At 51.3% G+C, this 12,193-nt stretch overlaps 1 protein-coding gene across 1 annotated transcript; it reads left to right on the top strand.

Moving 5' to 3' along the window:
* Positions 1–1,055: 1,055 nt before the first annotated feature.
* On the top strand, positions 1,056–12,193 carry CACNG8 (calcium voltage-gated channel auxiliary subunit gamma 8; the record flags this gene model as incomplete). Its single annotated transcript, XM_039879912.1, has 4 exons — positions 1,056–1,488; positions 8,971–9,054; positions 10,021–10,161; positions 11,396–12,193. Coding segments are annotated over 4 exons (1,416 nt in total), but the record flags the coding sequence as incomplete, so codon positions are not given.

Below are 12,193 nucleotides of genomic sequence, written 5' to 3'. Positions count from 1 at the left end.
GGATGTCTGGGTCAGCTTCGGAGATTCTGAATGGATAGGAATTGGGGGTCTGGAGGAAGAGATTTCTGTGAGTAGGAAATGCCGTAGAGCTCATGGAGAAAATTTTTCTTAATGGAGGAGGAGAAAGTGATGGTCATGATGAGTTCATCTAAGTTGCAGAGATAGCAAGGGCTGGATTCAGAAGACTTTAAGCAAAGGAAAGGATGGGAGTTTTTCTTGAGTCAAAGACATAGTGGGGGGTGGGGTGGTCCAAGGGAAACAGTGGGGATTGTTAGAGGGAATGGGGTGGAGATAGGGGCCTTCTTCTAAACCAGCGGGTCCAGTGTGGTATTGGTGCTGGTTAAGATCCCCCAGGGAGCCTTAAAAAGCCTAGATGCTCAGGGTCATACCAGACCAGATCAAGGAAATCTGAATTTCTCAGGTGGGATGCAGTTGTTGTATCTTCAAAGGGCCTTGATGACATTTTCAAGGTGCGTTGGAGGTTGAGATCCTTGGTCCAGAGACAGAGAGGTCTATGTGAGGAAGGGGGTTCCCAGGCCGAGGAGATGGTGTGTTTGGGGGGAGTATGGTGGTAACCATGTGATTCTTCTGGGTTGTGCAAACAGTGAGGATTCTTGGGGAGTTTTTATTGTTTCGTTTTGTTTTAACTGAAGAGATATTGAAAGATTTGTGTTTCTTGAGTAGAGGACACAGTAGGTGAAGAGGTGGGACTTGTAGGGAAGTTAGAGACTGTGTAGAAGTGTATGAGAAGAGTGGTGATGAGGGTCTTGTAGAAAGGGAGGAAGAGGTCAGGGGTCCTTGGAAGGAGGAAGCACTGAGGGCTGGAGTGAGGATGGCTTTCTCAGTGGTGAGGACAGTGAGGAGGAGCTGGAGGGGGCTGGAGGGATGTCCTAGGCTGCAGCATGAGATTTTTTTTTTTTTTTCACAGAGAGCAGGCAGTGGGAAGCGTAGTGGAAGTAGTCTGTTCCACCAAGGAAATAGGAAGGTACTGGTTTCCCCTGGTCTAACCCTTTATCTCACTCCTGCCCTCCACCAGCTGGTGACCATGGCCGCCCTCTGACCACTCCCGCCTAGCTTCGACGGTTGCCCATCCCAGCCCCAGCGGGCCCAGGCCCCCTACTTCTGCCTGCACTGTGACCCCCCCAGCCGCCGGCACGGCCCCGCCCCCGCTGCCCCGGTGGTGGCCCACGGCCCCCCGGCTGCCCGTGGTCAAACTGGAGTCGCTGAAGCGCTGGAACGAAGAGAGGGGCCTCTGGTGCGAGAAGGGGGTGCAGGTGCTACTGACCACGGTGGGCGCCTTCGCTGCCTTCGGCCTCATGACCATCGCCATCAGCACAGACTACTGGCTGTACACGCGAGCCTTCATCTGCAACACCACCAACCTCACAGCAGGGGACGACGGGCCCCCTCACCGCGGCGGTGGCTCTGAGAAGAAGGACCCCGGAGGCCTCACCCACTCCGGCCTCTGGAGGATCTGCTGCCTGGAAGGTAGGTGGGGGTCTCAGCTCCCCTCCGTTGGGCCCTGTCCCTCTTCTCCTGAAGTTGCCAGCGGTCCCCATGGGTAGTTCTGCCTCTCTTGCTCCAACCTTTCAACTCTGCTCTGCAACCTGGCCTTCTCTGATTCCTGGCTGGGGTGCACCCTGGTCAGCTGCACCTGCTGCCTCCTCCCCTCTGAACCCCCTTACCTTATTTTTTCTTCATTCCAGTTTCCTTCCTCCTCTCACCCCTCCCTCTAACCTCCCTCTCTGACTTGGTAGCTTCCATGGCAGCCCTCTGCTTCTCCCTCTCACCGTTTCTCTTGACGCCCTCCTCTAAGAGCCCCCTCTCTCTCCTTCATGCACCATTGCATCTTCTCTCTCCCTACACCCTACCGCAGTACTGTGGGTGCCCTGTTCACTGCCCCTTCCTCGCCTCCTCCACCCCCTGCCTCATGTTGGCTGTCCCCTCAGACGTCATGCCTTACTGGCCCCAACTCCTGGCCTCTCTTCTTTCCTCACCCGTACTTTTCCTCCTGGTGTTGCCTGCCTCCCCCCATCAGCTCTCCTGTCAGGATTTTTTCCAGCTCCCACCCTGGTCCTTCTCTTCCTCTGACAGCCTTTTTCCTAGCTAAATCCCCGTCTGCAACACAGAGTGGGACCAGGCAGTCCAGAAGCTCTGCCTCAGGCACCAAAAGACTGAAATCCCTTCCTTTCTCGTTTTATCCCTCTTTTTCCTATCCCTTCCTCCTCTGTTTTGCTAAGCACTCGTGACAAGCAGGGGTTGTTATTATCTTGTTAAGTTCTATGAGCTGGGTGCCACCCTCCTGTCAAGGATGAGGAAACTGAGGCACAGAGAGGTTAAGCCACTTGCCCAAGGTTACCCAGGTGTGGACTGGGCAGAGCCCAGAGCTCGGGTCTGACAGATATGATTTGCAGATAGGCTTTGTTTGGTGTGTTGACTGTTTAAAACTGAAACCAAAATCTGAATCAGTTGCCAACATTTAAAAATAAGGCAATTTCATATTGAAAATCTGATTTTCGGCTTCTTTTGAACTGCTGGAAGTACTGACAACACAGGGCCCATGTTCTGCAGTGGCCACAAGTGGCCGGATCTGAGCGGCAGCTGCTTCTTCACATCGGACATGGGGTTTCCATTTCCCCAGTATTGCCTCCGCTCCCTGTTGCCTCACATCTCAACTGCTTCTCCCATTATGTTACTTCCTTCCTCCTATGGGTATTTGACTTCAGGCCGATCCTGGTCTGACCAAGTACCAGGCACAGAGCCAAGTAGGCGGCTTGAGTCCTGAAACCCCTAGGACAGAGTAGGACATAGAGTAAGAATGCCACTCGTTCATTCATTCATGACCAGTATTTATTGAGTTTATACTATGTGCCAGGACCTATTCTTGATTCTGGGACTATAGCAGTGGGGGTAAAAAAAACAGACAGACAAAAAAATCTGTTCTTATGTGTTATATTCTAAAGAGAGAAATGGATAGTGAAAGATAATTAATAAAACATTTAGGGTGTTAGATAGAGCTAAATGCCAAAAGGAAGAAAAAGAGCCAGGAAGGAGAAGAAAGTATGAGGGGTCTGTGTGTGAAGTTATTGAGGAGACTTTGCAGGTGACATGAGTGGAGGCCTGAAGGAAGTGAGAGGTGGAGCCCTGTGGCCATCTGGAGGAACCAGCTTCAGCTGTAGAAAGAGCCAGAGCAAAGGCTTTAAGGTGGAACCACGGGGGAAACCAAATGGCTGGGGCAGAGTGCATTAGGGGGCAGTCAGAGATGACAGGGCCATGATCTCGAGCGTTCTTCTACGTTCAGCAGTGTCTTGTGCCTTCCACATTAGAGGTTCTTGAGCAGGAGAGTGACATGAGCTGACTTCAACTTTAGCAGGCTCGCTCTTGCTGCTGTTGGGAAACTAAGGGGAAGGCAAGAGGGAAGCAGGAGGTGGCTTCTCTGGGGTGGGAGCAGTGGCGTTTCGGAAGTGGTTTGAATTCAGATTGTACTCCAGAGCTACGACAGGCAGGTGTTGCTGGTGGGGCAGTTGTGGGGTACAAGAGAGAAGAGTCAGGGTGTCTCTAAAGCTGAGGCTGCATGAAGTAAAACGACTTTCTCAAGGTCACACAGCTCGCACCTCTCAGTTGTGACAACCAAAACTGTCAACTGTCTCTGGACTAGGAATACAATTATCTGTAGTTGAGAATCCCTGCTCTAAGGCTGTGGCCTGAGCACCTGAGAAGGGGGTTGAGGGGATGGAGAGGGTATTTATAAGATGGAACAGCAAGTATTTCATTTTATTTCTTTTCATTTCTCTCATCTAACTTATAAGGAGGGCTATCAGGAGTGCAGTACTAGACATGTTAACTTTTAAATGTCTATTAGAGACATCATCATTTAGGACTGGGGCAGCGTGGTCAAGGGACTGTAATGTGCCATACAGTCAATATTTTAGGCTTTGTGGCATACACCATCTCAGTCACGACCGCTAATGAATACAACCAGGGGTGACACACGAGTGAATGACCGTGGCTGTGTTCCAATTAAACTTCACTTATAGATACTAACATTTGAATCTTTTATCGTTTCCACTTGCCACAAAATAGTCTCTTTTGATATTTTTTCAATCATTTAAAAAAGGCATAACCCATTCTTCTCTGGGTTTGGCCCATGGGCCACAATTTGTCGCCTCCTGATCTAGGCTGTTGGCAATATTATATGACTCCAGAGTTCAGGGGACAGTCTGGGCTGGAGATACAAATTGGGAGTTGTGACATATGAGCAAATGAGGTCATCTAGAGAATGAGAAGAGACATAAACCAAAAAATGAGTGGAAGGGCTGCAGCCTCAGCTAGGTCATTATTAAGAGACAACCAGAGAGTTGAGAAGCCAGCAAAGGGAGCTGAGAAAGGAGTGGTTACTGAGGTTGGGGGAAGTGAGGTAAGTGGGTGTCCTGGAGGGCAAACCGAATGTTTTAAGGAAGAGGTAAATGCAGACTGGCTTTATTGTTACCATCATTGTCATTCATTTGTCACCCAATGCTCACAAGAACCCTAGTGGTATGAACTGTTTTATCCCTGTCTGCTAGATATGGAAGCTGAGGCTCAGAGAAGTGAAGTGACTTTCCCAAGGTCACACAGCTAATGTGCAGCAGAGGCTGGTTTTGAATCCAGGTCTGTTTTGTTTCCTAGGAGAACAAAGCAACAGACCTGCCAGACTCCAGCCCATTGGGGATCCAGGAATATAGAAACTGGTCCCCTTAAGCCACTTCCTTCTGAAGGCATTGTGTCCCTGGGAATTCTTGGAGTCCAGCCCCATCACTGTGAAGCAATAGAATGTAGTACTCGAGGGTGACCTTGGGCCATGTACTTCGCCTCTCTATGTCTTATTTCCATCATTGGTGAGATGTAGATTGGAATAGCCCCTAACCACAGGGTAAAGGGGGAAATCAGTGAGTTAGCATGTATAAAGCCTTTAAAAGGCTAACAGGAGCAGAGCAAGGGCTAGATAATGCAGTTCATATTTTTTGCTCTTCTTATTATTAGGAATTCAGATAACCAAGCCCCGAGTCCCCATTCCTTGATAATCCAGAAGTCCCAGGCTCTCACGCAGCACTACCCAATTAAAACACCACACGAGCTGCATATATGTTTAAGTTTTCCTAGTAGCTAGAAAACAAGTAAACAGGAAAAGGATCAATGATATAATTTATATGACATAAGACACTCATATAAAGGTTAACAATATGTTTTATTTAACCAAGCAGAGATATAATATTATCATTTAACTTGTAATCAATATAAAAATTATTTGTGAAATATTATACGTATTTTTTTTCATAATAAGCCTAACATCAGTTTGTATTGTACACTCATAGCTTATCTCAGTTGCCAAGTTTCAAATGCCTGAGAGCCACAGGGGCTGGTGGCATCTGTATGGGTCTAATACCTCCCCAGGAATGTCAGCTACAGCCCATTTATTTGAGCTGACTGTACAAAGCCCCCACTTTGCATGCCTTGTTATCTCGTTGAGTCTTCCCAACTGTGACAGGGGAAGGTATTATCTCTTGTGTTTATCAGAGTAAGAAGCTGATGGCCAGAAAGGATAAGTGAGACAGCCACATGGCCACCCAATGTGTGAGGGGCAGAGCCTGCTGGAACCCACTTCTCCCCATATCCTCACCATAGCCCACTCCCACTTCACCCCCCCACCACCCAGGTCTGTGTGAGGCAGTTCCTAGGGAATGCCCGATGACACATCACTGCTATCACTGCACATGAAAAGCTCCCAGTCCAGTTGGGTCATATAAGACACAGAGGATGCCCCATGTGTCCTGATCTTGATTGGGTGTTTGACTGAATTCTTATTAGTCCTTATAAAGTCATATCATCATCCCCATTTTCCAAATGAGGATGCTGAGGCTCAGGGGCATTCAAGTCTCAAAGCCACACAGCTGGGAAGTGGCAGCCCTGGCATGTGGGTCCAGAGCCCACACTCGTAGCCACCAAAGTCACCATGCTCCACTGCCTCCCATATGCTCACATCTGAAGCCCAGCTGCTCTTGCATTCCCTCCCCTTGACTTTCCATCTGCGTGGGACTCAGTAGCTTCTTCCACTCCATGCTTCAGTTTCCTCACCTGTAAAGCAGGGGGACTGTTATTGCTTCATGCGCCTAGGGTTTGTCATAAGTATTGAGTGTGTTAATACCTGTCAACTGCTCGGAGAAGTGCCTGGTGTGCGGTTAGCCCTCAGGAAGTACTAGTTGTTGTTACTGCTGTCATCACCCATCTGCTGAGAGAGTCTGTGTGCTGTGTGCTCTCTATGCTCAATCTCACTTAGTTATCGTAAATGTTGGAAGAGAAGTGTTATGATCCTGTTCAGAACAGAACAGGACTCAAACCCCACTCTTACCTACCACACCGTAATGCCTGTGCTGATGAGTAAGAGTTTGCACTTGAGAGGTGTATATTCATTATTCAACTGTTCTTTCTTTAAAATTGTGGTAAAATACACATCACATAAAACTGATCATTTAAACATTTTTAAGTGTGCAGTTCAGTAGTGTTCAGTACATTCACATGTTGTGCAGCCATCACCACCATCCATCTCCACAGCTATCCTCATCTTGCAAAAGTTAAACTCAGTCCCCATTAAACACTAACTCCCCATTCATTCTTCATCCTTCCAGCCCCTGGCAACCACCATTCTCCTCTCTGTCTCTGTGAATTTGACTCCTGGGAACCTCATAGGAGTGGAATCACATAGTATTTGTATTTTCGTGACTGGCTTATTTCACTGAGCATAATGTCCTCAAGGTTCATCGATGTTGTAGCATGTGTCAGAATTTCCTTCCTTTTTACAGCTGAATAATATTCCATTGTGTGTGTACCACATTTGATTTAACCTTTCATCCACCAATGGACACTTGGGTTGCTTTTGTCTATTGTGAATAATGCTGCTATGAAAACGGGTGTATAAATATTTCTTAGAGAAATATTTTATTTATTTTGAGTATATACCCAAAAGTGGAATTGCTGGATCATATACTAATTCTGTTTTTAATTTTTAAAGGAACCTCTATACTATTTTCCATAACGACTGCACCATTTTACATGCTTGCACAAGGGTCCCAATTTCTCCAGATCTTTGCCAACACTTATTATTTTCTGCTTTTTAAAAAAATAGTAGCCGTTATAATGGGTACAAGGTGGTATCTCATCATGATTTGATCTGCATTTCCTTGTTGGTTAGTAATGTTGAGCATCTTTTCATGTGCTTGTTGGCCCCATTTGATCATTCTTTCTTAAAAATATTTATCAAGCACTTACTATGTGCTAGGCAATATTCTAGATGGTGGGGATATGGTGGTGAATAGCCCATATGTTTACATTCTAGTTGGGCAAACTGCTATGTGTTTGAATCTGCTTCCACCACCCATAAACCGTGAATTGATGAACCCTTTCTGTGCCTGTTTCCACATCTGGACAATGGGTATGTTGATTGATAATGACTAGGCACTTAATTGTGATCCAGGCAAAGTGCTAAATGTTTTTACCTGGACCTAATCCTCACAACAACCACGTGAGGTGGGTCCTATTATTCTCTTTTTCTGTGTGAGGAGACTGAGTATTGTCCTAAATGATGCCAGCAAGGTCACAGAATAAGGACATAATGGAGTTGGGCTTCATTTGCAAGCAGTGGGACTTCAGTTCCCCATGTTTGGCCACCACACGACACCAAAAACATTATCTATTTCTTGGGACCTTGGAGAGCTCCAGATGAGTTAACCCCCCTAAAAAGCACGTGAAAATGTTAACTCTTAGTGGAATTACTCATTGCCTTATCTTCCTTCCTCCCAATCTTTGTCTTTATCCCCATTCCTTTCTCTGTCATCTCCCTTTTCGTTATCCTTACATTCATTTATTCATTCATTCCACACCCATTTCTTGAGCCCTCCTTTGTGCTAGGCAATGCTAGGGACACAGAAGAATCAGACCCCATGCCCCCTCCCTTTGCAGAAACTCCCAGAAGAAGAAATTCACAAATCAACCGGATGCATGCCAAAAGGGGGATAACAGAGGGAGCTGCTGCACCCGAGAGGGAAACTGACCACACGTTAGTGGGAATGAGTGTGTGCACATACCTCGAGGTCCTCTGCAAGCTGCCCACCTGCAGGGTGTTTCATCGATGAGGACCGTGAGTGCTTGGAGAAGAGAGGAAACATAAATGTATTTATTTAGGCTTACTTAGATGTCACCAGCTATGTGCTAGAACAGGAACTGTCCTTAAAAATGAGATGATGGGTTTCCAAAGGGTGTGAGGTCCAGATCGGAGAATAGGGTTCTGGGGTGGAGGAAGGTGGTGAGACTTCCTCCTACAGGGAGTGAATGACCCCTACAGGCTGAAAGGGTGTCTTCAGTGCCTCTGATTGCTCCAACCACTCCATTTCCTTCCAGCGGAATCCAGGTAAGACACGGGGGATCCCTGTCCTTATACGCAGGACCGAAGAGACTACAACACCCATGATCCACCGGGACTGCTGTCCCCCCACAATTGGATTTGAAACGTCGTAGGGCCTCATGGGAAATGTAGTCCTCGCCCTCTGCGGCCTCCGTTTTCCCACGCATTTTCAAACTCATCAAGTTCAGAGTCAGAAGTGCACTTTGACATTGCTGTAACCAACGTCTTTCTTACAAAGGGGAATACAGAAGGCCAGAGAGGCTGAGTCTCTTAGCCCAGGAGTCAGAGAAAGGTCGTGGCGTTTTAGTGGGTATTGGTGGATTTTTTTCCTTTTTTCTTTTTTTAACTAGTAGGGAAACTGAGGCCAGAAAAGTTGAAAGTTTGTCTCATATGCCGAGGCAGGCTTGAGCCAGAGCTTCTTGTCTCCCAATCAGCACAGAGAAAGATGGGGTACGGGGAAGGGGGAAGGTCTTTCTCATCAGTTCCCCTAACTCTTAAGTCCCCCCGCCACCATCACCCCCATCCCCCTCCAGGACTGAAAAGAGGCGTCTGCGTGAAGATCAATCATTTCCCCGAGGACACGGACTACGACCATGACAGCGCGGAGTATCTGCTCCGTACGTGGGGGTCCGGGACAGATTGGGGGCACTGTCGAGGCTGGGCTAGGGGAGGGAAAGGGGCTGGGCATTTAGATCGACGCGCAGAGATGAGCGTGCCAGCCAATCCAAGTCCAGAAACATTCTCTGGTCTGGGATTGGCTCCGTGGTCCCTCTCCCGCCCCCTCCTCTCACCTTGGGGCGGGCTGAGGGGGGGATCCCGGGAGCTGATTGGTCGCTGTGCTGTCCTGGCACCGGCGGCAACTCCGTGCTGTGACTGGTTGTCGCTCTCTGGGCTGAGATTGGCCCTCCTCGGGAGCCGGCTGGGGAAGCCTGGGATGCGATTGACAGTAACTCAGAGAACGCGGCAATTCCTGAATTATGATTGGCAGCTCAGAAATCGCAAAATTTGTTTGCCTGGGGCTTGGGGGGTAGGTGGGAAGGGCTGCAGAGAAGAGAGAGAGAGAAAGAGAAACCTGAGAGAGAGAGAGAGAAAAAGAGAAACCCAACGCTATAAATGAAAAAGGGTGGGGGTGGCAGTGAAATATATGAAATTAGGCAGAAAGCGGGGTTGGGGGTATGGTGTGGGGAGAAATATTAAGAGATTTGATAGCGGGATCTGGAGAAAGGAAATGTATCGGAAAGAAGGAAAGGAGCGTGTGAGAAGGAAAAAGAGAAAGGGAAGGAGTGCATAGAAATAGAAGTTCAGAGAAAAAGAGGGGGATGATTTAGAAAAATAAAAAGGGGGCGTAAAAATGTGCCAGGAGAGAGAAAAACAGACCAAGGAAGAAAGGACAAAAAGAGAGGAAATCAGACCGAGAAACAGAGAAAATTTAAAAAGGAGAGAGAACGAGGCAAAAACAGCCAGAACAGAGGCAGATAACTAGAGGGACAAGTGGAGAAGAAAACCAGCGGGAGGCGCAGCGAGAAGGGGCGCAGGCGGCCGCGTCTGACCGCCCTGTCCTCCACCCCCCTTCACCCTCGCAGGAGTCGTACGGGCCTCCAGCATCTTCCCCATCCTCAGCGCCATTCTGTTGCTGCTCGGGGGCGTGTGCGTGGCAGCCTCCCGGGTCTACAAGTCCAAGAGGAACGTCATTCTGGGCGCAGGGATCCTGTTCGTGGCAGCAGGTGAGAGGCTGAGCGAGGGGGCGGCCGGCGGGGCGATCCACCTGCGCGACCACGTCTGTGTGTGCGTGTGTGTGTGTGTGTGTGTGTGTGTGTGTGTGTGCGCGGCGCGCTCAAAGCCACCCTGCCCCGGGCGATCCCTGGGGCCGGGAGCCCTCCTAGGCTCTTCCCAAGCTCCATCGCCACCCACTGGGCAAGGTAGGTGTCGTCTTCGCGCGGTTTTTGGGCGAGTGAACCCACCCAGCACAGACAGGTAGACACTAGCGCATAATCGGGGGTGCGGGGAGTTTAGGTTCCAAAGCCAGCGGTTCTGGTGACGGAAGGGGAGGAGCTTGGGAGATGGGGTGGGACCTTGAGACAGAATTGGGGTCTTCAAGATACAGAGGCCGGGCAGGGCACTGGAGAGAAAGTGATTTGCTGTAGGTGGGAGCAGCCTGCTTTGGGGGCGGGCCTTGTGGATCCCAGTGGATCCAAGAAAGGTCTGGTACCGGGAAATCGTTCAGACCAACTCCGTGTGAGGCATGTCATTAAGGAAAAGACCCCCTTAGTATCCGAAGTGAAAAGTGCTGGGAGACTCTGGCAGGCAGAGCTTTTTTCACGATGTGGAACCCAGAGAAGGGGGAGGATTTAGCACGAAGAGCAGGGGGTACTCTGGCGACGGGTCAAGATCTGCAGGTGGCGGGGCTAGCTAGACCCGGGGACAGGGTTTACGCCATCTGAGGGCAGGGCCTTGACTATCTGGGGCCGTACCTGGACCAGCTGAGGGCGTGGGCCGGCTAAGGCTAGGACCACTTAGAGCGGGTTCTGGACTAATTGGGTCACAGCCTAAGCTACATGGGGGCAGGGCCTAGGCCATCTTGGGGCGAGGCATAGACCAACTGGGGTGGAGTTTAGACCACCTGAGATGCCGCTTGGACCATCCAGAGCGGGGTCTGGATCCTTAGGGGCAGGGCCTGGAACATCTTGGGTGGAGGTTAGACAAGCCCGGGCAAGACCTCGACTATCTGAGGGTGAGGTTTAGACCGAACGGGTAGAGGTCTGGACCATTTGGGGCGTGTCCTAGGCTCTCTTGGGGCGGGGACTGGACCAGCTGAGGAAGAGTTTAGGCAACCTGGGTCCCGGCTCGGGTCATCTAGGCCGGGCCTATACAATCCAGAGGTGGAGCTAGGCCAGCGGGGGCGGGACGGGGCCGGGGCCCGGGTGGCCGCGAGGCTCCCGTCTGACCGTCCCCGCCCAGGCCTGAGCAACATCATCGGCGTGATCGTGTACATCTCGGCCAACGCGGGCGAGCCGGGCCCGAAGCGGGACGAAGAGAAGAAAAACCACTACTCGTACGGCTGGTCCTTCTACTTCGGAGGGCTGTCGTTCATCCTGGCTGAGGTGATCGGCGTGCTGGCCGTCAACATCTACATCGAGCGCAGCCGCGAGGCGCACTGCCAGTCTCGCTCGGACCTGCTCAAGGCCGGCGGGGGCGCGGGCGGCAGTGGCGGGAGCGGCCCCTCGGCCATCCTCCGTCTGCCCAGTTACCGCTTCCGCTACCGCCGCCGCTCCCGCTCTAGCTCCCGCTCCAGCGAGCCGTCGCCGTCGCGGGACGCGTCTCCCGGTGGCCCCGGGGGCCCGGGCTTCGCCTCCACGGACATTTCTATGTACACGCTCAGCCGCGACCCGTCCAAGGGTAGCGTGGCGGCGGGGCTGGCGGGCGCCGGCGGCGGCGGCGGCGGCGGGGCGTTCGGCGGCGCGACAGGGGGTGCGGGCGGCGGCGGCGGCGGCGGGGCAGGCGCTGAGCGGGACCGCGGGGGTGCGCCCGGCTTCCTCACGCTGCACAACGCCTTCCCCAAAGAAGCGGGCGGCGGCGTCACGGTCACGGTCACCGGGCCCCCCGCCGCGCCCGCGCCCACCCCACCCGCTCCCGCCGCGCCCGCCCCTGGGACCCTGTCCAAGGAAGCCGCCGCCTCCAACACCAACACGCTCAACAGGAAAACCACGCCTGTGTAGGGGCGTGCAAGGAGGGGGGGCGCCGGGGCGCGTGCGCGGG

The sequence above is a fragment of the Pteropus medius genome, unplaced genomic scaffold, assembly GCF_902729225.1.
Source record: "Pteropus medius unplaced genomic scaffold, Ma_sr-lr_union100, whole genome shotgun sequence".
NCBI lineage: Eukaryota > Metazoa > Chordata > Mammalia > Chiroptera > Pteropodidae > Pteropus > Pteropus medius.
Note: the sequence above shows the minus strand (reverse complement) of the source record. Positions and strands in the feature narration are given on the sequence as shown.